Source organism: Gorilla gorilla, chromosome 1 (genome assembly GCF_029281585.2).
Source record: "Gorilla gorilla gorilla isolate KB3781 chromosome 1, NHGRI_mGorGor1-v2.1_pri, whole genome shotgun sequence".
Classification (NCBI taxonomy): Eukaryota; Metazoa; Chordata; class Mammalia; order Primates; family Hominidae; genus Gorilla; species Gorilla gorilla.
Genome location: NC_073224.2, coordinates 153,260,457 through 153,287,589, shown reverse-complemented (window position 1 = coordinate 153,287,589; position 27,133 = coordinate 153,260,457). Strand labels below are relative to the sequence as shown.

Genomic DNA, 27,133 nt, shown 5'->3' with positions numbered 1-27,133 from the left:
AGGAAATTTGGTTGAAGAGGCTTCTGCCAAACAGAGTGATGATTTATATTTTCTCTGCAAAGAAAGCGAATCAGCTGGGTGCGGTGGCTCACACCTGTCATCCCAGCACTTTGGGAGGCTGAGGCAGGCGGATCACTTGAGGCCAGGAGTTCGAGACCAGCCTGGCCCACATGGTGAAACTCTGTCTCTACTAAAGATATAAAAAATTAGCCGGGCGTGGTGATGCATGCTTGTAATCCCAGCTACTTGGGAGGCTGAGGCAGGAGAATCCTTGAACCCAGGAGGCAGAGGTTGCAGTGAGCTGAGATCACACCATTGCACTCCAGCCTGGGTGACACAGCAAAACTCTGTCTCAAAAAAAAAAAAGTGTCAAAGGCTAAGAATAAGGATATATGAAAATAAGGTAAGTCTTTTATGGAGAATGGGGAAACAGGATTACAGCTACAGAGGGTGCAAAAGAAAGAAGTAACATTGTTGTTTTCCCAAGACTGGGAAGATCGAAACACTTGAGGATGAGGATTCAGGGACACCACTGTGTCCACAATTAAAGAATTTCCCCTTTAATGGTGGACACGGTGGTGTGATCCTTTTGTAGAGATGAGCATAGGTTACGGCAAATATACCTACTTTAAAAACAGCGCTCTGGGAAGAGAGTAAGCGCTTTTCCACATAAAGATCTAAAATAGACAATAAATGAAAAATAGGGTTTTTTATTATATATTCATTTTTCCATATTTCTGGAAAATGAAACAGACATGGAGTATTTCAAAGCTGGGAGAGATCATTATATTGGAGTTACCTTAGAAAGAGGGGGCTGTTTCTGCCACCACAACAAAGAATGAAACAACACAAATATTTACGTTTTCTTCTTGTCCTCATAATGCTTTTACTGCACTCGTCTTTCAACCTTTAACATCTACTGACTGCATCTGTGACTGTTGTTTCAGTAAAACACGGAAGCCTGAATGTAAGCTCATTTCATTGCCTGCTGCACAACCACACAAAACAGAGAGCATTTTCTTATTCCTGAAATATGATAGCAACGTCTCCTTCCATGCTTGTACCTGTTTTAAATTCCTTTCAAGCATAGGCTGTATCGTGAAAGATGCTTAAGAAGTTATTTGGAACGACAGGATTTGGAACGGATGTCACATCATATTCTCATTTGTTATTAAAATTAGTCACGCTTAATTGTTAAGGACTATCCTGTGTCGCTCGCCATCTTTGTGTCCTCCACCTGGCACTTTGCTTTCACACAGTAGGCACGTAGCGTTGAGGTCCCGGAAGGTTGTCAAGTAACCGGCCAGGAGCTTGAGGGCAGGACATTGTCTCCGACACTTGATTCAGTGCCTGGCACACAGGAGGTATTCAATTATGCTGAATGAATGAGCAACCGGCTCGGTGGGGGACAGTAAACCCAACCCTATTCCGCGAACGTTCGCTGAGCGGCATCCAGGCCTCAGGGACCAAATGTGTCGCGCGGTGCCATACTGTGACCGGGACCTGTCAGTTCTAATGTCCAGATATTGTAATTCTATGCTGTAACTCCTATATTTCCTCTTAAAACAAAAAGAGAAATGTGGGTCGTGTTCGCTCTGGGTTCTTGTTAAGTGCAAGCATACACAGGCGCCCAGACCCCGCGGCTCGCCCTCGCCGCTTCCTCCACAGGAGCCGGGCGGAGCTCCTGGCGCGCCCCGGGGCTGCGCCGCCGCAATCCTCAAGGGGTCGCTGTTCCCGCGATAACCTCGAGAAAGGCTCCGCCCCGCGGCCGGCGCTCGTTTTCTCCGTGGGACCCGGGTCCACACGGCGGGGTCGCCCGTCCATCTCCGGCTCGCCCGCGGGGCCCATCGTCGACGTTAGCGGCCGTTCTCCGGGCCGACTGACCCATCCTTGGCGCTGCCGCGGCGCGCTTGTTCTCCTCCCTCGCCCCGCCTTCATCCTTCCCGTTCACGGAAACGACAGCTGCGACTGCGGGGCTGGCGCCGCCTCCCTCCACCTACCACGTCTGCCCTCGCCGCTCTAGCCCTGCGCCCCAGCCCGGCCGCGGCGCCTCCGCCTCGCCGCCGCTAGGTCAGCCGGCTCCGCCCGGCTGCCGCCTAGGATGAATATCATGGACTTCAACGTGAAGAAGCTGGCGGCCGACGCAGGCACCTTCCTCAGTCGCGCCGTGCAGGTACCCTGGTGCTGGGGGGAAAAGGGGTGGCGGCGCCCGGGAAGGTTGAGGGAGGGGACCGCAGCTCGACGCGGCGCCCCCGGGCCTCGCCGACCACCCAGCGGGCCTGCTGCAGCCAGAGGCCTGGGAGATGGGCGCGGCCTGGTCCCCTCCCCGGGCCCGGAGGCGGTTTTCTGTCCCGCTCCTGCCCAACCACCGCTCCCTGGGAAGCGAGGCGGGGTGGGGACGGGGCCGGGAGCTTCCTCCCACCCCTGGGGAACACTAAGGCTGCACTGTCCGCCTTTCTGATACCACAACGTCAGTGCTCATGTGGCCTCCACCCCGGGGCTGGCGGAGGCTTGCGAGTCCTTTGCGGTAACCGAGACACAGGCCATTCTTGCACTACCCCCCACCCTTTCTTTTCGTCTCTCACCCTCCCCTCGGAGTCCAAGAAGGGAGTTTCCTTTTCCTGTCCTTCAACCCAGCGAACTGCCAACACAGTTCCCTCCGGCCCTCTTTCTCCCTGAAAGGACTGTCCTGGGCTTGGCAGCCCGCGGGGGAAATGGAGATCGCCAGTTGGCGTTGAGACTTTGCCAAGACCACAAGAAACCTAGGGTTGGGGGGTTCTCACTCTTTTTCAAAATGGGAAGCACCAGCTGTAGATCAAGGAGAGATGCGGGGATATTGTTATGGCTGTAGTCACAGTAGTATGTTTTAAATATACTTTAAGGGGAAAAGTTGACTACCTCTCGATATTCTACAATCAAGGAAGTGTCAGTACTAAGGAACTTGGGCCGTTTCCCACAGTCATCACCCATGTTATGCCAACTCAGTAAATCTGTGAACAGATGTAAATTTCACAACATGAGTTATAAACAATCTGGTGTTTACGGTCACGGTAGCAACAACATTCTCTTTTGTAAAAAGAAAACAAAAATAATTTTCTAATATGCATACCAAATTGGTGCTGAAATGTAAATCTGTTCTATGGCTTTACTACTTTCCTTGCCTTTGCCCCAATTTTGTTGGCACAGTTGATCCTACATTGCACTATCCCTGGCAAAAGAGTAGTAGAGCTAGAGCAAGGTAATAGCTACCTATATTATGAAAAACCTGTCAAGCACTTTGTAATGCATTTGACATATTATCTCCAGTCTTTTCCATAACTTTGCCAGATAGATGTTATTAACCCCTTTTATATATGTGAGGAAGCAGCCTTACTGAGGTTAAGAAACTTGCACAACTAGTAAATAACCAGGTGCTGTCTGACCTAGTACTCCAAGCTGCTTTTTCTTCCGGGATAAGCATTCCAGATTTAAGATAGCTAGAATAATAGAATGTTGTGGCCTAGAGAGACCTTAAAAATCATCTGGTTCAATCTGAGCATTTCCATATCAACAAGCAAGTAACACTTTAGAGATGGGAAATTCCTTCTAGCTTTTGATTTCTAAGTTCTAAAATCTGCATGGTGAGTAATAAGATAGCTGCCTTAACCCTTTTCTTCCCTTCCTTCCCTAAAATATGATATATTGTAAAGACATTGAGCCTTTATAGTTAAAATAATGTTTTGATTTAAATTCACTAGCTTCTAATAGTTCAAAGACAAGGTGCAAGAAGAATGAGTGATTGAGGGTCTGAAATGAATTTTGATGTGTGAGACACTTGTACACTTTTAACATTGACTGCAATAGAGGACTAGAGCCCTTGGTATTTTTGTTTGTCCTAGTGCTCGTTACCTATAATTCTAGATGCTTATGAGGATTTGACACTATATAATGCTACTCTTTTAAATACAGTTAAATATGTTTCAGACGTATAACTCACACCCCTTAAAGAGGACACATTTACTAGAATTTAGTCTGATTTAAATTGTGGATAGACTCAATTTAAAAAATTAAATCTAGCAAAGCTCTCAAAATGTGTACTTCCCAAAGAATTTTAATTCCTTGTTTCAGATTCTTTAGGAAAAAGTTTTAAATTTTATGCTAATCTGTTAGCCATCAAATAATTTTCTTTTTCAGTTTTAAATATTTAAGTGTCTAGTGCATGTCTGATGTCTGCTTGTGGCTACTATGGACACTGGTGATACAGCAGTGAATAAAATCAGCAAAGTGTCTGCCCTCCTGAAGCTTACATTGTAGCGGAAGATAAGCTTGTAAATACATCAGGTGGTGATAAAAATCATGGCCAGAAGAATAGAATAACGCAGAGATGGTGGTTGTTAATATCTTTATTAGTATTTTCTAACATTAGTATCATGTATAGATAGGATGGTCAGGGCAAGTATTTCTAATAGGATGAAATTCAAGAGACCTCAAGGAAGTGACAGACCTAGTGTTTTTTGGAATAAAAGTATTTCAGGCAGCAGGAAGAAGTACAAAGACTGAAGTTGCGGGGGCATTAAGGAGACCAATGAAGGAGCTGTGACCATAATACAGGTAAAAGGCGATTGTAACTTAGATTACAGTGGTAGCAGTGAAGGTTCCAAATTATCCAGTATTGGCTGTCGGATTGGCTGTGAGGTATGAGAGAAAGATGAGTTAAGGATGACTCCAAGGTTTTGGCTTGAGCCATTTATTAAGGGAAAAATTTTAGGAGAAACAGACTCCTTTAATGTGTCTGTAATTGTTAGAGATACATACTGAAATGTTTATGGATAAACTTATACCATATCTGAGATTTGGTTTTTACAGGGTATTTTTTTTTTTGAGACGGAGTTTGGCTCTTGTTGCCCTGGAGTGCAATGGCGTGATCTCAGCTCATTGCAACCTTCGCCTCCCCGATTCAAGCCAATCTCCTGCCTCCGTCTTTCAAGTGACTGGAATTACAGGCATGCTCCACCATGCCCAGCTAATTTTGCATTTTTAGTAGAGATGGGTTTTCACCATGTTGGTCAGGCTGGTCTTGAACTCCTGACCTCAGGATCCACCTGCTTCGGCCTCCCAAAGTGCTGGGATTACAGGCGTGAGCCACCACACCAGTTGAGATTAGCGTTTGAATATTTCAAAAGAAAAAAAACAGAAGTCGCTGAAACAACAGCAACAGAATGTTGATAGTTGTGGGAGGTTGGTTATGGGTTCATGAGGTTTCATTATACTGTTAGACTTTTGTATGTTTGACATTTTCCATAATACTTTTTTAAAGATAAAATCTGTAAGAAAAAAAAGGATGCTTCTAAAATAGAACATGTGAAATTTGGAATGCTGTGTGGTAGTTTTCAACAAAACACTGCTTTCTCATCTCAGTATTTATTTCATCACTGAGTTACTACATTAAATTGCATTGACATCAGTATAATGCCAAAGTACCAAGTTTCATGCTAAGAATAGCTTAAGAGCTATGCCAATATCTCTTTATAAGCAGTAAGAACAGTAGAGAGAGAAACGTTCACGTTTATAAATAATAATTTTCATTCAAATCAAATTGTACCGTAAGGAATATGCCATTCTTTGGTTGGCCAACGCCATACGTTGTTTTCCATTTTACTTAAAAATTTCTAAGTTAAAAATTAAACATGTTTCTTGTTTTAAAAAAAGGTCAGATCAAACTAGTAAAGCACATAGACGAGTTCCATCACCACTCCACTTCCCTCCTTTTAAAATTTGTTTATAAGCCTTGGTACTTTAAAAAGAATGTTAGACTAGAATGTATAAATGAGTAGGAGTGTTTATTCTTAACTAGCCCATTTGGGTGCTTGTTTTTAACTACCTCAAGATGGTAAAATACAAAAGTATCAGGTAATTCACCCTTGCTTGTTATTTTACTAGAGTTTTAAATGCCATTTATTCTTAGAATCCATCTTTTAGTCCAAACTTCTTAGTTGAGCATTAAATACTCCCTTACAATCTGGTCCTTTCTCTCACTTATATAAACACTGTATTCCAAATTATTTTTTAATTTCCAAAATATCTTCTACTCATTTTAGGCTTTTGTTCATATAGTTAGACTCCTCTTAAGTGTCCTGTCTGCCTATTCTTTCCTTTCCTTAAGATACAACTTTATTCATCTCCAAAATGGAGAGAGTAAAAAAGTTTTAAAATAAAAGTAAAATAAACTTTTTTTAAAGATATAGCTTCAAATCCATCTCAGCTGATAAGGCTTCTGAGACCACAAGAGCTTGCTGTGAAATCCTGAATCATTTTCAATTCCAAATGATTAGGTGGCACTTTTCTTCTAATGAACTGTTATGTTAGATCTCTTGAAACTCTAAAGTTCTGTTACTCTGACTTTCACATCTTTAATAAGTTTGTATGTGCTAAGGCATCAACTCTGTTTCTTATTCCCCTCTCACAATATCTAACATGGTTCATCTTTTATATCATTTTAGCCAGGCAAATTACCATCCATATGTGAAGTTTAATCTTTGAAGGGCAACAATAAGCATGTTAAATAACAGTATCTTTATTAGTATTTTCTAACATTGTTTGCGGACCTTGAAGTTAACTAATACCAGTATAAATTGAGTACCTCCTAGGTGCTTGGCGTTGAAAGATACAAAGCTGAATGAGACCCTGTTCCTGCCCGCAAAGACTTCATAGTAATAGTCTCAAACTTGTCATAAATATTATTTGTAATAAATAGCCATTTTGTGAATAACTTTATTTGATAAATCTTTCAAGTGGATAAAGGAACAAGAGATGTGTTTTAACTCAGAATTCTTATTGAAGCAAAACTTTGCTCACCCTCATTAAAATAAGAGCATAGACTTTCTAAAAAGAATTTTTCAAATCAAATTACTTAGGGAGGGAGTTCATTTTAATTTTCTAACATTTCCTCTAAACTGATTATTAAAGTCATACTATGAAATTCGTGAACACCAGCTATTTTCTAAGGAATATAGTTCTTAAAATATAGTTTTGAGCTTGGCCTTGATCTCCCATTTATTTCAGCAAGTGTCATGGTGTGTCTAAGCTAAGGATGTAAAGATGAATATGATGTTGCCGTTCAATAGTTCCTGTCAGACCCTCCCTGGAGTTTCAGTTTGGCCAAACAACTCTCTCAAGCACTTCGGAAATCCTGTTTCTTTTACAGAATTCACACCGTGACAACTTCACCATGTTTCTTAAATTCTAATAAATAAAATATGTCACATTCGAAATCCATACATTTTCTTGTTATAGAAAAACTCTACATGTTTAGTGTTACTTAAAACTGTTTTCACATCCTTTGGTGCTATTTGCATTACTTTAGTAAAATAGATAGAAGATAGTTTGTTAACCTGATGTTAAAATTTACACTTATGTACTACATGAGTAAGGTAATTAGAAAATCTATAAAACTCTTTTCAATTCATCATATTTCTTGAAAGAATTTTTTTTTTTTTTTGAGACGGAGTCTCGCCCTGTTGCCCAGGCTGGAGTGCAGTGGCACGATCTTGGCTCACCGCAACCTCCGTTTCCCAGGTTCAAGCTATCCTCCTGCCTCAGCCCCCCTAGTAGCTGGGATTACAGACACGCGCCACCGTGCCTGGCTAAATTTTGTATTTTTAGTAGAGACGGGGTTTCACCATGTTGGCCAGGCTGGTCTCGAACTCCTGATCTCAGGCGATCCACCCGCCTCGGCCTCCCAAAGTGCTGGGATTACAGGCATGAGCCACAGTGCCTGGCCTTTCTTGAAAGTATTTTTAAGGTAATGACAGAGCTACAAATTAATCCTAAACTCTTAACCACACCCAACTGATGTACTCCTAGTTGCTTTGCTACTGTATTTAAAATGATCAAACACCTAAGTCAATTACTTTAATATTCTTTGGAGACCAACTTACTGAAAGAACCTCAACACAGTTAATATATTTGAAGCAAAACTCCAGTACAGTGAAGTTAACAGTAATAACAGCTGAAATTCCTAAATGGGCCAAAGAGGAAAGTAAAGTAATGCAGCATGCACTAAACCAAGCGATACATATTTAAATAGTTATGAATGAGTTTAGAACAGTGGTTCTCAGTCTTGGCTGCACTTAAAATACTTGGGAAATCTTTATAAATGCCAATATATGAGCTACACCCCAGTCCAATTAAATTAGAATCTTAGGGGTTGGATCAGACCAGACATCAGTGTTTTCTAAAGCTCCCTCAAGTAATTCTAAAGAACAGCCAAAATTGGGAACCAATGGAGAAAGATGCACCTTACAGTTTACTAATACATTATTCAGAGTCTGTGTTACATATTTTCCAAGAAATTTAAATTACTTTTAGAGTATTACTCTTTAGTAATACTGGTGATTAGAGTTTGCATTAAATAGATGTCTTTGATCACACACCCATTTTATTTGTAGTCTTTTTTTTTTTTTTCTAAAAGTAGAGTTTGGAATCCAGGCTCCTTATTTAATAATGTGGGTTATATGCCTATCCTGTAGTAAAAGAAGGATTGCAGTGCCTGGTATAATGTAGCCGACTCAAAGACAATTCTTTCTGCAAAGCAATATTTAGAGAAAATATATAAAAGGGGATTAAACTTTTATTCTTATGCCACTTTGCCGTATTACAAATGAAATATGAAAAAATTAGGTATCAAATTATATTTTAGAAAACATTGAGTTTAATGACTTACTAAGAAGATGCTTATTTACAGTTTGCCTTTTATTTTAGGTTGTTCACACAAAAGTTCTTAATTATTAAACTCTACTGCCATCTATTCATTAAAAGATATGCTTAAAATCAACTAGTTTCTCATTAATACCTATTATCAAGAGATTACAAAATCAGTAATGATTTTTGACTTGAAGATGTTGAAAACTAAAATTTTTATGGGTTAATTTAAAATTTTTTGGTAACTAGGAAAGGGATCTTTTTTTAAAAGAAAGAATTAATAGGTCTTTTGCCCTTCTGAAAAGGTGCCATTATTATAATTTTGTTTGAGTCAAGGCAGTATTCTCCTAGTAGATCGTAAAATCCTTGAGGGCAAGAAGTACATCATATGCTGATCATCTTGCTGTAGAAGCCATAAATATTTTTGATTAGTAATTTAAATCTTAATTTAGTTGAGATAACTCCTAGTGTCTGTAGTAGATGCATTATTTACAGTGCTTTAGAGAAAATGTATTAAATATTGTATTTGTTATCTTAATACAGTGTAGTTCTGATTAATTATGGAAAAATCCTTTTGCTTCCACCAATGATAAAATTGTGGGAAATATTATGTCTTTTACAATTATATATTTAAGTAATAAGATTTAAATTTATAATTTCAATTTTAAAATATGATAGCATTAGCAATGTCCTTATTGTGTGTATTCCTCCCTTTTATTCATTCATGATAGGATTTAGTTTACTAATTTTGGTGAATAATTATTGAATATCTTGTAGAAAGCAGAAGTGATCTGGGGGAGAAAGCTGTCCAGAGTGCTGCGAACATACATAGGAGAAAGGAAGCACAGAATATGATTGGATAATAGTAATAGAAATAGAAAATACTAATTTTGGAAATCAAGTATTTACTGGAAGGATAGAATAGCATGATAAGACTATGACTCAAACAGATGTGAGATTGAATCCCAACAGTGACACCTTGGACGAAGTGTTTAATCACCCTGAGTCTCAATTTATTAATCTCTACAATTATACTTAACTTTATTTTAAGATTCTTTCAAGTATTTGTTGTAGAATGCAGAGCTTAGTTAATGGAATTTTTGAACATACACTAAGCCTTGACACAGAAGTATGAGAAAGATGTAAATGGTCTTGTTGAAAAAATAAAACATTAAAAAAGAAATTAGAAAGTAAAACTATATATAATGTGCTGAAATGTGAAACACAGAAACATTGTCATGTTACCCTTCCTACAGTACTGCTATTTTCTAAATAGGTTTTCTATAATTAGACTGTCTCACTCATGTGTAAGGGTTCCATGTATCTTCTGAACTAGAATAGTTTAAAAAAAAAAAAAAAAAAAACCTAATCGTGTGTGTTTGTAGAATCTTTATCAGTTAACATATTTTCTTTCTTCTTCAGACTCATACAAATAAATCACTTGGTGCAAATACCCATCTTTGCTCTGTTATACTTTCATACTCTTTTCAAAAAGAATATATATTTATTGAGATACCTGGGAGGCAGTATCATGAGAGTCAAAAAGAAAATGTTAAATAATTAAGCAAACAGGCCTTTTTACCTGAAGATTGAAGTGTTTTATTTTCCAAATAATTAACTTTCTAATTGCTGATTTTCCTGAAATACTGTCAGGAGAAAACTTGCCCTGAACCCCAGTTTGTATCAGATAAATTCAGTGACTATTTTATTTTATATTTATTTATTTTGTTATTAACTTATTAATTAGAGATAGGGTCTTGCTCTGTCACCCAGAATGGAGTGCAGTGGAGTGCAGCTGGGACTACAGGTGTGCACCACCATGCCTGGCTAATTTTTTGGATTTTTTTGTAGAGACGTGGTTTCGCCATGTTGCCTAGGCTGGTCTAGAACTCCTGAGCTCAAGTGATCTGCCTGCCTCAGCCTCCCAAAGTGCTGACGTTACAGGCGGGGGCCCCTGCTCCTGGCCATAAGTACTGATTTTGAATTATTGATCTGTTGATTTTTCTATTAATCTATTCTTGGTTATTAACTATAAGTTAAGGATTTCCACAGAGAAATTAATATTTAATATGTGTGAGGGTGATGCTAATGAGCTTAAAGAAATTGTGCAACTGGAAGATAAATCATCAGGACTATACACTCTTTCCTTAGATCTTAACATAGTTCATATCATTCAGTCACAGGTCGTTTGTTACCTACTCAGAGATGCTGTTTCTCTGACTACCCCCATCTCACACTCCTCAAACTCCTGCTCCCCTTTCTAGGCCCAAGTTGCCCATCCCTCCCCCACTGAAGCCTTCCCTGATTCTCCTGCTCTCCCTCTTCCTCTCCCTGAAGAATGAATTCTTTCTCTGTACTTGGATTTGTATGTCACTCAGAAACAAACCAACCGTGTTGGTCCTCTTTACCATCTTCATATCTTTATATCCTTATTATCAGATTATTTATTTATCTATTGTCTGTCTTTGCCATTAAAATGTAAGCTTCCTAAGAACAGAAACCTTATATGTTTTGTTGGCTGCTGAAACCCATGTGTTTAGAAGAGCGCCTAGCACATATGTAGGTGCTTAATAAGTATTTGTTGAAGGAATAAACAAAATGAACAAACAAATGGATAAACTTGCTTATTAAAGGGAAATTTATGCATGCAGTTTCAATTTTTAAGGGGCTAAGTGAAGAATTTTTTTTAGATCACTCTTTATAGGTGATGTTCACCTGAGTGAAAGGTATTCCCTTTCTTCCCTTCCTATTGGTCACTTTATCTGGGAGTTATTTTATCTAGCCATTGGTGGTAGACTTTGAACATGTAAAAGTCTAGTAGGAGGTCTGTTGCTTAGAATCTTCAGGGATCTGTAAAGACTACGGGGTTCTCTGTTAAGAATGAGGTTGCATAGTTTATCCAGCTGGCCTTGGGATCAGGGTTTGCTTTTGCTCAGTGCCCAGTCCTCCAGCTACACTGCAAGTTTATGGGCTTAGGCAATAGCTTTGGAACTGCTATTTTTGGTTCTACCCACTGGGTCAGGGGCTGGCTGTAGACCATTCTCAAAAAGACCCAAGGCTTTACAAAAGCTATTTAAGCTGTTATTTCTAGCCCCTTAAACAGGAGCCTCAGTGGAGATTGTAACCAGAAGTCTAAGAATAGAATTCTAGAGGACCCTTCAGCTTAAGGTGCTGATAATAACCTGAAAGTATTAAACCAAGAAGAAGGATGCTAAAAGAAACAATAAAACTCAGAAAATAGAGTAGCAAACAAGATTTTTAAGAAACGAAAAAGGCAAGGTGAACACTGTTTTGTCAGCCAGAAGTGAGTCATTACTGAGCACAGAATTAATGCTAGTGATATACCTGTGTTAAGATGGGAGGAAGCCACATATTCTAGAGGAAAAGGATGCATGATAAACAGCTTGAGTCATCACCTCTAATGTTTAATTAAAAGTATCCAGAAGGCTCTAGATCTACACAGAATCTTTTTACCGCTTTATTATTATATAGGCAATGCTACCTTTTCTCAAATACCACTATATTCAATAATAAAAATTGATTCATTGAGTACGTTTAACCACATTTTATGACCTTTAAAAGATGTCTTCATAGTATGAATAGGATATGTTCCAAAAGTTAGTCTATAAATAAATTGCTGAACATATCCTCAGCAGCTTAAATGACAGGTTTTATGGTATGTTCTGGGAAACTATTTATCTAACTAGGTGTGATTAAAGTGCTACTAAGATATAAACCACAATAAACATTAACAGCTCTTTCAAAACTTAATAATTACAAGGCACCGAACAAAGTGATTTGCATACACAATCATACTTAATCCCCCAAACACTATAAAATATGTATTGTCTCTCTTTTATAATAGAGGGTACTAAAGAAAAAATATTCAATACGTTGCTCAGGTCACACAGCAAGGAACGAAGTTAAGATTTGAATTCAGATCCAACTGACTCAAAGCTCTTACTCCTTACCATTATCCTAGTCTACCTAGGATAGGTAGTTGAAATAGTTGCATGCTTTATATACCAAGAAGTATACTTAGGTTTTCTGTAGAATTCACACCATACATTTTAGCAGAACTAAGGGTATGTGATGACTGTAAGGTAAGGTCATCCACAAAAGAAGTATGGATAAATTACCATAGGAGCAAAACAAAGTATTCATAAGCAATGGCTTACAAAGCTGGAGCATGGTTATTTGCATGTTTAGGATTGTTTAGCTTTGAATTTGCTTTTTACTTATTGATATGGTTCCCTAAAATTTATTTGCAGTATATTTAATTTTTGTTTTACAATCAATAACAGTTCACAGAAGAAAAGCTTGGCCAGGCTGAGAAGACAGAATTGGATGCTCACTTAGAGAACCTCCTTAGCAAAGCTGAATGTACCAAAATATGGACAGAAAAAATAATGAAACAAACTGAAGTGTTATTGCAGCCAAATCCAAGTAAGAAACTCTACCTCTTGTGTACCTTAAGTACTATTAGTGGGTTTTTAAATGTTAAAAAAAAAAAGTTTTAATGGCCATCTGAAAACGTAGGATTTTTTTATTGTAGCTTCAGGGTCAGTGGGTTTTTTTGTGTGTGCTTTTGTGAAGAGGAAGTGATAAACAGCTACGTACCTAACCAATTTTAAAATGATATTTTTCAGCCTTTTATAGAATCCTTGTAAAAAATCTCAATTTTAGGCAGTGACTTTGAATTTTAAGATTTATGAGCAGCTGTGTATATAAATATGTTTTCCTTTTTCATCTAGGGAAGAATTGTCCCTAGATAATTAAGACAAAGTTATATAGTTGCTTAAGTAGGTACCATTTTTTATGTTTAAGTTTTTGGTGTGTTTTTTTGTTTGTTTGTTTTTTGAGACAGAGTCTTGCCCTGTCGCCCATGCTGGAGTGCAATGGTGTGATCTTGGCTCACTGCAACCTCCACCTCCCAGGTTCAAGCAATTCTTCTGCCTCAGCCTCCCAAGTAGCTGGGATTACAGGCATGTGCCACCACACCCAGCTAATTTTTTTTTTTTTTTGTATCTTTAGTAGAGATGGGGTTTCACCATGTTGTCCAGCCTAGTCTCGAATTCCTGACCTCGTGATCCACCTGCCTCGGCCTCCCAAAGTGCTGGGATGACAGCCATAAGCCACTGCTCCCAGCCTATGTTTAAGTTTTACATTTTCACATAAATTATTTCATTTCATCTTCAGACAACTATGAGATTTTCAGATAACTCAATAATCTTGCAGTTAAGGTGCATAATTGTTTAGTGAATGAAACTCATGAGTTAGCATCTTGTCCAATGTAGCATAGCTAATTAGAAGTGGAAATTGGACTAGAACCAGGTGTATGAACATCCAGTCTTTTCACTGTGAGCTTTGCATATCAAAACTGAAGAACAAAGGTACAATGTATGCTTTCCTTCTTTTTTCCCCAATGTTGTTTGGGACCAAGTTGTGATATGACATATGCTTACTTTTAGATACTAACTTAAACTTCAAGCACTATATAACTATTAGCAGTTCTCTATCATTTTAGTTAAATAGTAGTGACTTTTTAAATACACCTTTTGGTTGAAAAACTTAACTGTTGAGTTCTGTGCTCAGTACCTGGGTAACAGGTTCATGTGTACCCCAAACTTCAGCATCATTCAATATACCCAGGTAGCAAATCTGCATGTGTACTTCTTGAATCTAAAATAAAAGTTGGAAATAAAATAAGCTTTTTGCACTTTGAGTGAGTCCTAATGTCTTTGGACACCATGTAATATTTTTTATTCATTTAAGGCCATTTAAATTCTACACTCTGGCATTTTTATTAAAAGTAATAGACATTTTTCCCCTTGTTCTAAACATATTTTTCTGAATGGGAAATAAGCTCATTCACAACTGGTAAACAGGGAAATAAAATACAATTCCCTCCTGCCCCTGTTTTGTGCCAGGAAGTAGTAATAATTGTTTTTCTTTTTTGTTTCTGCTGTGGTTTTTTTGTTTTGTTTTGTTTTGTTTGAGACAGAGTCTTGCTGTGTCACCCAGGCTGGAGTGCAGTGGTGCGATCTTGGTTCACTGCAACCTCCACCTCCTGGGTTCAAGCAATTTTCCTGCCTCTGCCTCCCGAGAGTAGCTGGGATTACAGGTGTCCACCACCATACCCGGCTAATTTTTGTATTTTTGGTAGAGACAGGGTTTCTCCATGTTGGCCAGGCTGGTCTCGAACTCCCGACCTCAGGTAATCTGCCCGCCTCAGCCTCCCAAAGTGCTGGGATTACAGGTGTGAGCCACCATGCCCGGCCTGTGCTCTGGTTATTAAGTTACATAGGTTTTGAGTAGCCAAACCCAACACTCCTTTTCTTGTAATTCCTATGTTGTTTTCAATGTATGATCTGGAAATGGGTTTTTCAAAAATATGTTATGCAGAAATACATATTACATTGTAGCAGAATTGCCTGCATATTTAAGATTTTATTATAACCTATTGAAATTAAACATTTATTAGTATTCCAAATATTTTATTAAGTGAACGAAGTCAGCATAAGATTCCATTTTAAACTTTTGACCAGATAGGTGGAAAAGCAGTCAAAATTAAGAATCAGAGTCAAAACTCAAAGCTGTTTTTTTTTTTTTTTTTGAAACAGAGTCTCACTCTTTCACCCAGGCTGGAGTGCAGTGGCACAATCTCTGCTTACTGCAAGATCTGCCTCCTGGGTTCAAGTGATTGTCCTGCCTCAGCTTCCCAAGTAGTTGGGATTACAGGCATGTGCTACCACACCTGGCTAATTTTTGTATTTTTTTTTTTAGTAGAGATGGGGTTTCACCATGTCAGCCAGGCTGGTCTCAAACTCCTGACGTCAGGTGGTCTACCTGCCTTGGCCTCCCAAAGTGCTGGGATTACAGGCATGTACCACCACACCGGGCCAAAATGAAGTTCTGAAATTTAACTAGTATCTTCTAAATGGTTATGTTTTAAAAAGCTCTTTTTGGTTTAAACTATTTAAAGGTATTTAATTTCTGCTTTAAAACTTCTGATTTTGTACTAGAATCTACCACAAAAGCAAGTATTATTGCTATACTCTATTTTATGTATTATAACTAAGCCTTTTACCAACTCCTGAAATGTTTCTGTTACTGGTTCAGCTCATTTTTTAAATTTTCAGTGCACTGTGTGAAACTTCCGCATGCGTAGGAATCTATATGAGGTACTTAGAGGGAACCTATTTGACTTAGCTTCGATTTATGCTTAATCATTGTTTCTGGAAACTTAAGCCATTTTTTCACTTGTTCCTGAAATACCTCTAGGTTGGACAGCATTGTAAATGTTAATATCTTTGGTCTTAAGCATTTTGCTAACCAAGTGTTTATTCAGCTTTTATTTTTTCCCCCTTTCCATTTATTCTAATGTTCTATTATTGCTTTAACCTTTCGTATTTTAAACTTATTTTTAATGATGAAACCTTTTGAGTGAATGCATGCTCAGAGATATACTTGTATACTTTAAACATAAACTAAAGCCACAGTATCATATTGCTGATCTGTCTGTAGACTATTCCAAGCCTGGATTGTTATATTCCTTAAGCGCCTGTGTCTATATTTAGACTCTAGGCAAGAAAAAGAGAGAGCAAATGCTCATGCTAAAGCTGTCAGATGTAAGTCTTTGGTTCTTCTAGGTACTTTATATCTGTATTTTCCTAGCCAGAAATCCTGATTTTGAAATTATGAATGTACATTCAGAGTAAAAATTAGAGTTAAAATGCTACAAACAGGGCAAAGACACCTTTAATAAATATTAAGTGAATTAATCAGTCCTTTTCTGGAACTTAAAATCTTGTAGAATACTCAAATAATAATTTTATTTTATTTTAAAATGCTTTTGTGCCAAGATATTTTATCAAATTTCTAAAATATAATTTTTTAGTTATATAATAGTCTAACATAAAATTTAAAAAATTATTTATTAAGATATGTGCTTGAATGAATGCTAACTTTAGGAGATGATAAATGGCTGCTGATAGGGGAAAAAAACAATCTTCTAATTAGTTTTGCTTTTTAGAAATCGTTGGTAATTTTAACCTTTCTCCTAGATGCCAGGATAGAAGAATTTGTTTATGAGAAACTGGATAGAAAAGCTCCAAGTCGTATAAACAACCCAGAACTTTTGGGACAATATATGATTGATGCAGGGACTGAGTTTGGCCCAGGAACAGCTTATGGTAAGTGAAATGCAAAAAGTTCTAATAAGGGATATCTTTATGTTTAGATTTATTAGAGATGTCATTAACATATTAGTAGGCTGGGTGCAGTGGCTCACACCTGTAATCCCAGCACTTTGGGTGGCTGAGGGGGGCGGATCACGAGGTCAGGAGATCGAGACTATCCTGGCTAACATGGTGAAACCCAGTCTCTACTAAAAATAACAAAAAATTAGCTGGTTGTGGTGGCAGACGCCTGTAGTCCCAGCTACTCGGGAGGCTGAGGCAGGAGAATGGCGTGAACCTTGGAGGTGGAGCTTGCAGTGAGCCAAGATCACACCACTGCACTCCAGCCTGGGCCACAGAACGAGACTCTGTCTCAAAAAAAAAAAAAAAAACAACATAGTAGTAGAATTGGTTTTAACTTCAAATTTATGTTAAAAATTTTTGATGAAGTGAGAAATATAGGCAAATATGTACAGTTAAATGTAATATTTAATATATTCAAGCATATATTTAGTTATTCAGAGAATTCACATCTTTTTTAGTTCTAAAAACTTTAATGAATTCTTCACTTGTTCTCCCAGTGATCTTAGAATACCTATGTTGTAATACTTGTGATATTGCAATTATTGTTTGCATATGTCTCTTCATTTTTTAAAAAAGCTTTCTTAGGGCTTATTTTATGTTAAAGGTACTTGGCACATAGTTCTTGAACAAATCAGTGCTTTTGTTATAATTTTGCAATAATGTCAGTAACCAAAAAATATTAACAATTGTTATCTCTGGATATTTGGATTACATTTCATTTCTGTTTTTCTCTTATGTATTTCAAATTTTCTGTAGCCGTGGTTTAGTTACACTAGCTTTATTAGTTGCTGTACAGACTTTAAATGTATAGCCCTGAAGCTCAAAGTTACATACACATCTTTATTGTCACTCTAATTTTCTCATAACATGAGACTATTACAGATTTCAGTAGCTTCTTTTCCTGTTGTTTATGTCTAATAATAATTCTCTTTATACATCTGCAAGATACTGGTCTTTGGATATGAAATGGTAGGTAGATTAAATTAATTTCTACACATAGTTCTGATTTACAGAATGGTTTATAAATTCTAGGATTAAATGAATTTTAAGCTTTAGTAGTTATCTTTATGTCAGAAAGAAATAACCTAAATATTGTTGAATGCCACTAATCCATTGACAGGCTTTTTTAGATACACAACTTTGAAACTTGTACATTGTGTTCTTCAAAATCTAATTTTTAAGTCTGAAAATGCTTAGAACTTCAAAATAAAATTATTTCTGAATTTTAACTGTTAATTTTTAGAAAAATGTTGTACATTAAACAGATGTTTTATTGCCTACTTGTGCCAAGCTCAGTTAGATGCTGGGATCATAAAGGTATGTGAAAGGAACCCAGCAGCCCCTTCCTTCACCAGGCTGAAGAAGGTTTTAGCAGAGCATGAACATTAGTAAAGGCTTCTAGATTTTCTTCCCTTTTAAATCTGCTTAATCTGTTTGCACCTCCAGTAATTCTAATGAATGTACCCTGGTTATTAGAATTGGGCTTTGTGAACCTATTACCTTATTAGTAATTAATACTAAAAACTGAGTATCACAGGCATGGGCTAAGCATTATATAGTATATATATTTACATATTAAGTAAATTCTCATTTATATCCTGCTTTTAAGATAAATTATATTACCTTCATTTTAAAGACAAGGAAACAGGTTTGGAGAAGTTAAATAATTAATCCACAGTCACAGCTAGTATAGTAATTCAAATGAAGATCTGTCTGTATCCAGTGACGGAGCTCTTAACTACTATCCGTATTACCTTCCTTATCAGTCAGATCAAAGCTTATCCTAACATGAAGGGATTAAGATCCTTAGAACTAAAGCTTAATAGAAGTAAAACTAGGAGTGGAACCCTGATCTTGGGGTTTCCTTTCTTTCTACTCTACTTTGTACTGTGCTTGCCCTATTTAAGTATCAGAGTATATGTATTGCAAAAGCATGGATTTTTTAAGTTAAGATATCACTATGAACTATTACTTATAGATACTTCAGATGATAACTGCAAGGATGTAGAAACAGGACAAATTGTGACTTGATCTCTTGGAAGCATTATATTTTTATAAGTATAACCACAGTCACCCCTCGATATCCATGGGGGATTGGATCCAGGCCCGCCACCCTGAGAATACCAAAATCCATGGATACTCAGGTGTCTTATATAAAATGGCATAGTGTTTGCATATAACCGATGCACATCCTCCCTCATACTTTAAATCATCTGAATGTAAATGCTGTGTAAATAGTTGTTATGCTGTATTTTTTAGGAAATAATGACAAGGGAGAAAAGTCTGTACATGTTCAGTACAGAGGCAACCATCTTTTTTTTTTTTTTTTTTTTTTTTTAATAGTGACAGGCCCTGCTGTGTTGCCCAGGCTGGCCTTAAACTCCTGGGCTCAAACGATCCTCCTCCCTCAGCTTTGGAGTAGCTGGGACTGCAGGCATATGCCACCACTGTGCCTGGCTCCTCAGCCACCCTTTTTTTTTTTTTTCTGAATATTTTTGATGTGTGGTTGGTTGAATCCATGGATGCAGAACCCATAGATACAGAGGGCCGACTGTGACCGTAAATATTTTGGGGTATATTTGCCCTCTTTAGTCCCATTGGTAGAATTGGTACAATTATCTATGCTACAATAGGAAGTTCATCTTTGTCTCCTTCATTTAGACACATACTCTTAAATTTACTTTTAAAATAAAACTACCTTAATTACAGTTAATTCTATTTGGTTTTACTTTAGCAAGCAAGTTACAGCTAACTTTTAAACAGACCAAATTGCTGATTTATCTTTACATGATTTTATTTTCTGATATTACCAGACAATGATTTTTAAAAACATTTTTCCTTTGCAGGTAATGCCCTTATTAAATGTGGAGAAACCCAAAAAAGAATTGGAACAGCAGACAGAGAACTGATTCAAACGTCAGCCTTAAATTTTCTTACTCCTTTAAGAAACTTTATAGAAGGAGATTACAAAACAATTGCTGTGAGTTGAAAAATGTCCCCTTTATTTAGTAAAATTATTTAGATATATATTTATACTTTTTAATGAATAATTTGGCCTCTTAATGACTGTGTAGATGTAGTGGATTACAAAATTAAATAATCTAGGTCGGTGCATGTTCACCAGAACACAAAATTAAACCAAAATAAAAGACTACTGATACATTTACTCCATTTGTGTGTCCTACAGTGTTATTGAGATGCCTTTATCCCTTTTCATTCATTACCAACACTAAAAGCTATAGAGAGGTTCCTGGAATGATTATGAAAATATGGTCTAAAATATCACCATAGTATATATACCATGTAGCTCTTCATTTTTTAGGATTTTAACTTATTTTCTTAGTGATAGAGAATGAAAATTTTCTAAGAGTTTTACAAAGCTGCTTTTATATTATAAATACTTCAAACTTTAATTTGCAGATTTCCTATTACAGTATATTATAGAAACTTTGAATGTGTTCACAATGGATTTGTCTCTGTATAAACAAATATTTGGCCTGAGACAGAAGAACTACCAAGTTAAAGTATGATTTAAAAGATATTAGCAGCCGGGCGTGATGGCTAACGCCTGTAATCCTAGCACTTTGGGAGGTCAAGGTGGGTGGATCACTTGAGGTCAGGAGTTTGAAACCAGCCTGGCCAACATGGTGAAACCCCGTCTCTACTAAAAATACAAAAAAATTAGCTGGGCATGGTGGCAGGTGCCTGTAATTCCAGCTACTTGGGAGGCTGAGGTAGGAGAATCGCTTGATCCCCGGAGGCGGAGGTTGCAGTGAGCCAAGTTCGTGCCACTGCACTCCAGCCTGGGGGACAGAGTGAGACTCCATCTCAAAAAAAAGTGAAATAAAATAAAATAAAATAAAAATTAGCTTATCAGTGCAATGAAATTTGACGTATGGAATCTAAGATTAAAGCAGACTGAATTATAATAAACTTACATACTATACAGAAGCTTGAAATTCCCTGAAGAATTCTAAGATACTATACTAATGTTTATTCATTATTCTGTAAGTTTGAAATTCCATTTTGGAGTGGTTGGGTTGCATTTGGTGCTATGACACATTAAGTGCAGCCCACCCAATCCTTGAGGTAGGACACCAGGCGTCCAGGAACCCTTGCCCCAGGCATATACTTCCTTCTTTCTAGGCACTTTCTGGATAATCTGTAACAATTTGAAAGTCTTTCAGTCTGGCCACTAATGACGTTTTGGGCTGCACAATTCCTTGTAAAGATAGACTGTCTTGTGGAATGTTTGGCAACATTTCTGGCTTCTGGCTAGCAGACTCCAATAACATCCCTCCACCAATTGTGACAACCAAAAAGGTATTGCCAAATGTTCCCGAGGCAGGACAGGATCACAAAATATTAAAACTGATATTCCTTTGTTTCCATCATTGCCTGCCATCTTTCCCAGACACTTACAATGTTTCAATTATTTATTTTAAAATTTAAAACAGTAACAAGTGGGGGGGACCAGATACATGAATGGTAACTTTATAGCCAATTTTGTAACCATAGATCTTTATCAAATGATACATATGTTTACTAGGGAATAATACTTTAAATGTGTATGCTCTTAACAGAATTTTAGCATCTTTAGCCTTTATTTTTTCTTTTCTATATTTATAGAAAGAAAGGAAACTATTGCAAAATAAGAGACTGGATTTGGATGCTGCAAAAACGAGACTAAAAAAGGCAAAAGCTGCAGAAACTAGAAATTCAGTAAGTAAATAGAGAAATATTTTTGATTAATAACTTTAAGATTTGTAAAATATTTTGCTAATATACCATGAAAGATACAGACTGTTAACTTTAGGGTCTTGTTTTTGTGCTTTCTAAACAAATTTATCAGAACTTAATACATCCAAATCACTGCAAAGTAGTCATATCAAAAAGGTGATATTCATGGCCAGGCACAGTGGCGCATGCCTGCTATCCCAGCACTTTAGGAGGCTGAGGCAGGCAGATGGCTTGAGCCCAGGAGTTTGAGACCAGCCTGGGCAACATGGCACAGCCCCGTCTCTCTACAGAAAGTACAAAAATGAACGGGCATGGTGGCACCCACCTGTAGTCCCAGCTACTCAGGAGGCTGAGATGGGGAAATCTCTTGAGTGTGGGAGGTGGAGGTTGCAGTGAGCCAAGTTTGCGCCACTGCACTCCAGCCTGGGCAACAGCCAGACCCTGTCTTTAAAAAAAAAAAAAAATATATATATATATATATAATATATATGTGTGTATATATAGATATAAAATATATATATGTGTATATATATATAAAATATATAATATATATGTGTGTATATACACACACACACGTGATATTTAGCTATACAGCTGCTGCTAAAAAAAATTATGGTAGCTCCTAATGTGTCATTTTTTTTAAATATCCTCAGTGGTGGCAAATATTTTTGGAGATAGATTTATTATAATTGGAAATAGCAAAAAAGATAGTAATTAAGATGAGACTTAAGTTTGAGAATACTTGTGTGTGACTTAAAAATTAGATCAGTTCCCTTTCCACACACTGCTCAAACTAACTAAAAGAATGTTCACCAAGAATAGTTCCAAAACCATTCAAACCAACAGTGGCAGTATGGACTTTCAGGCAACGATGTTGAATGAGAGGAAACTCATTTGGATAAATAAATTCTAGTATATATTCCAGAAAACCTCAGAATATTGAGTAGGTATATATTAAATATAATTAAATTTTTCTTTAAAGATTTATTTATAAGCTTTTTAGTTAATCCAAGTTATACTGTCTGTATTATTCCAGAATTTGAAAACATCAGATTTGAATTGGAATAACTTTAAAATAGTATAACATAAACCAAGTATGAATTTGTTAGAAGAAGCTAACAAGTTAATACTTAATTTGAGCTATGGTATGATATTACCCCTGCCTTCCGTTTCCAAGTCACTACCACTGCCAACATCAAGAATCATTGCCTTAATGAGCATATTACCACAGTGCTGGTACTGTCTTATAGTTCTCTTGTTTGGGAGATAAAAAGGTTGAAAATTGGTTTAGAGTGAAATTTAAAACTGATTAACTTGGTATTGGATAGTAATGTCTTACGAGACTACCCTAATACCTTGTATGAGCAGAATAAGTTATTTTTGTCTATGGTTTTTTTCTTTTTTGGAGATACTGTATTAGTTACTGCTAGAGAAGAGCTATCTTTGATAAGACATTAATTCCAAATTTACTGGCATTTTCACTTCACAGTTCATCATTACATCATCATCACAAACAACAAAACTTCCCTAAACAGAGTATCTGCAGCATCAGAACTTTGAAAATGAACACTATAGATAGCAGGAGACCTTGAATTCTTTTATTAGTTTCTAGTTGCTAATAATTAATTTGAAAAGTAAATTATAAACTAGTTTTTAAAGATAGAAATTTCATACTCAGGAAAAAACTTAAGGATCATTTGGAAATAGATATTTTAACTGGGACAGAATGTCTTTATTCAAGATGCCTATATGTGCCCAGTGATAATTGTGGAATAAAAATACTGTTACCAGGTTTCAGTACAAAACTTTGTTTAAAAAGCACTATTACAGGAATGACAGTCTGCTTTTCTACCTGGAAAAGTTCCAGAAAGCACACACATATAGATTTAACAGTGTACAAAGTCCTTTAATATTTCTAAATTATTTTACCACTGCTATTAAAATATATAGGACCTAAATATAATAGTAGACCAATTTTGAGAGATGTTTCCTTTTTGAGATATCTAGAAAAGATCTTGGCAATTTTTCTCTGCTGTGTATTTTTGAGGATAAAGTTTTTTTTCCTATGGAAATTTATGTTTAAAGTAAAAGATGATGCAAATGATTTTATTCAGTTCAGCAATTTTATTTATACACAGCTATTCTAGAACTTACGTATTACATACAGCAAAATTTAACTATAGCCAAATACTATTTTTTTAGTCTAGACAGGAAGTTTGTTTTCCTGATTTTAATTGTATTTTTCCCCTAGATAACCAACACATTTTTCTTCAAACTTTATAGCAGTAAGTCTGAAATACTTTGGGAAGAAAAAGTTCTCTTAGTTTATTATTACATAAAGCCTGGAGGTATTCCTGTATTTGGTGATCCCTTTTTTCCCACCTGTATTTCTTTGCATTTACTTGAAGAATCACTAGGAGTTTGCTTTTTTTTTTCCCTTCTTTGATACATTTCCTGGTTCCTAGTTGGCAACTGAAGTGGTTAATCTGACCTTAGAATTACTTTGACTTCACGTCTTTATAAATTTCCATGGATTGTTTTGCAACTAGTTACTCTGCTGGTTTTGGGATCTATCCATATTGACACTTTTTAAGTAATTTACTTACTAGTTTCTTGTGACTCTTTTTAAGTTCTGTGTTTACTAAATGCTAATTTTGTGCAAGGTACTGTACTGAGGAGTTCATAGATAAATGATGTAAAATCTCTGCCACCCTCAGTTCACAATCTGGTATAACAGATCATACTTTTTGATGATTTAGCCCTATCAGTAAAGAATTTCTGCTTGTATCTAATATTGCTGTTTTATCAGTTAGCATATTGAAGAATGGTAAAGCAACATCAAAGGCATTTCTCAAAAATATACCAATTAAGCAGAAAGAAAGCCCACTTTAATGTTTCACAATGAACAAAAATACAGTTTTGAAAAATAGATTGTGTATATGATAAAATATACCAGAGAAGCAAGAACAAAAATAATTACAGGTTGAATATCCCAAATCCAAAAACCTGAAATCTGAAATGCTCTAAAATATGAAGTTCTTTGAGTGCCTTTATGACGCTCAAAAGAAATGCTTATTGGAGCTTTTCACTTTAGGGTTCCTTAGCCAGTAAGTATAATGCAAATATTCCAAAACCAGAAATCTGAAACACTTCTGGTCCCAGGCATTTTGCCTAAGGGATACAAAACTGTAATGCATTTCAATTATAAGGCACCTACATTTACTAACCCAATTTTAGTCTAAATCTAAACTTAAAAATTATTTTACAGTTTTAGTAATGTTAAAGATAAAAATCAGCTGATTTCAAAGCTCTGCAGTATTTAGTGGTTTAGACCTCTGTTAATTTTGGGACATCCAAATTTGATGGAAAATATTTCTTTAACATCATATAGCAAACTTAAGCATTTCCACAGCAGTGTAAATCTTTAATCTGTAAACTCAATAAATTTAGAGCACCATCAGTATAGCCTTTAAGAACACATGTTTGAATTTAAGGTTTATTAGAAATATAAGGATTGACATGCCTTTAAGACTTCAGAGTATGCCAAGACCTGGCTGAGGCTGATTGAAAGAGAATGTGGTTGAAGGCATCATAAATTCATAAAATAGAAATGATCTTTGAATAGGAAAATTTGGGGTTAGGTAGGACTTTCTTAGTGAAAATTTAATAAAAATTGTAGGTAACTGGCAGTTTTAAAAATGATACATTTTCCCTAAATGATTCTCATTTAAAGTCAAGCATCAACATATTTTGTTTTGAAAATTTGAATTTTGGGGAAAAAAATGAATAGGCACCACTATATGCAGTTTCACAGAACAATAAATGTAGTGGGGGGTTTTTAAGTAGAAAAAATATTTGATTGGCTCTTTTACTTGTTTAATGTGTTATTTATTGTGAAGAAATTTGTTTCACTGTGTTCATTGGTATAATGTGTTCTTTGTCTCTTACTATGCACTTAAGCAACTAAACTCAGCTCGCCTTGAAGGAGATAACATTATGGTAAATTTCTCTTACATGCTCAACTTCCTGCATGTAAAATGGCTGAAGGTTTGTTGGCCTACTGTGTTTTCTACATCTTGAATAAAGTGCCTTCTCTTGCTATTAGCCGCATGTAAAATTTTGAAATAATTGGAACCATGTATTCATTTATCTTTAACAACAAAAATATAAGGAAAAAATACTAGCTGAAGTAATACTGGAACTTTAAAAGAAATTGTATGTTCTGATTGCCAAATATAGTGTTTATGCCAAATACAGATTTTGGAATATGAATTTATACATAAATATATAGTGCCTTTTTGCACTGACTAAAAGATGCTAATTTAAGCTGGCATTTATATTTTCACTTTTGGCAAAGAAAATTAACAAAATATGCTTAAAGAAAGGTGTAAGGTAAACACATTGCCTTTGCTGCTCAGTAGCTTCAAGATTTACCTTATTTTCACCCAAACTCAACATAGAATGAATTTTTTCTGCCATTTCAGGCCAAGACGGACCCCATTAGGTTAGGTACTCCTGTAATGGCCAGGCTTATTTTACACCCAGTGCTAACTCACTTAAGAAAGTTTTGGTGGAATGGTGATAGCCTTGGGAAAGAATAGAGAATGCAAATTGTTTTATGGTATCCAGTGCATATGTTGAGCTTAGTTTGAGAAAATTTTTGAGCTATTAGAAGTTTTTTATTTTAATAAAATAGAAAGTTGTAAAATCTGAACATAGCCAACAATTTGTGTACATTAACCAATAAAAAGTATAGATATAGTGTGTTTTATTTTATTTCTAGATATATTACTTCATTAGAAGTGTCAAGGGATCTGCAGTACAGCTAATAAATTGGCAATTAATTGGCTGCTTTCATTCACTAGCATTAAACCAAAAGCAGGAAAGTAATAGGAAAGATTATTGTACAGAATATATAAAATGCATTTTTGTTTTTGTTTTTTTTAAAATGGTAATTACTGAAGCCCTGGCTGAATTAGGGCTTACCTTAGATAGCAAGAGAATGCATTAATGTGTTTCCATTGTCCTATCTATAGGTAAATGAAAAGCGTGAGGATATTTCAGTCATTGCTAATTTAACATATAAAGCATAGCTTTTCTTTTTGTCTCAGGTAAAAACATAATTCTAAACAATTAACAGGACTTTGTTTCATTAATCATTTGTGTTTACTATTAATGTAATCTTATAGTAATATATATTTACAGCTGGTCATTTTATATTTATTATATCTCCAGCTTATTGTTTCTCTCCAAAAAGACTGTTTCAGCAGCCATTAATCCTTGCTTTGCTTCATTTCCTAAAATGTTAGAATTTATACCTAAATGAGAAATTCGAAATCATTTAGTCCAAATCTCTAATTTTCCAGATGAGAATACTGGAGCTAAGAAAGGTTAGGTGTTCTCAATTTCGGAAAACTAGATTTAACATAAGATTTTAAAATTGATAGCAA

The 27,133-nt window shown here is 36.2% G+C and overlaps 2 protein-coding genes across 5 annotated transcripts in view; one reads left to right on the top strand and one right to left on the bottom strand.

Annotated features, from left to right (window-relative positions):
* Positions 1–690: 690 nt before the first annotated feature.
* LOC115934958 (uncharacterized) lies at positions 691–1,938 on the bottom strand. Its single transcript, XM_055372188.2, has one exon. It carries the CDS (start codon positions 1,936–1,938, stop codon positions 1,561–1,563), a length of 378 nt encoding a protein of 125 aa, XP_055228163.2. The 3' UTR covers positions 691–1,560.
* SH3GLB1 (SH3 domain containing GRB2 like, endophilin B1) overlaps positions 1,771–27,133 on the top strand; it is a 49,715-nt gene continuing 24,352 nt past the window's right edge. For 2 of the 4 annotated variants that reach the window (XM_004026084.5, XM_019024986.4), the window contains exons 1-6: positions 2,040–2,173; positions 12,984–13,125; positions 16,746–16,874; positions 19,790–19,923; positions 21,573–21,665; positions 25,644–25,730. In XM_004026084.5, coding sequence (XP_004026133.1) covers positions 2,102–2,173; positions 12,984–13,125; positions 16,746–16,874; positions 19,790–19,923; positions 21,573–21,665; positions 25,644–25,730 — 657 coding nt within the window. In that variant the 5' untranslated portion in view covers positions 2,040–2,101. Of the gene's footprint in view, positions 2,174–12,983; positions 13,126–16,745; positions 16,875–19,789; positions 19,924–21,572; positions 21,666–25,643; positions 25,731–27,133 lie in introns of all 4 variants that reach the window. The other 2 variants (XM_004026083.5, XM_004026082.5) reach the window with 2 other exon arrangements.

Coding starts and splice junctions, on each gene's coding strand:
- LOC115934958 (XM_055372188.2), bottom strand. CDS start 1,938: ATGAAGGCGGGGCGAGGGAGGAGAACAAGCGCGCCGCGGCAGCGCCAA.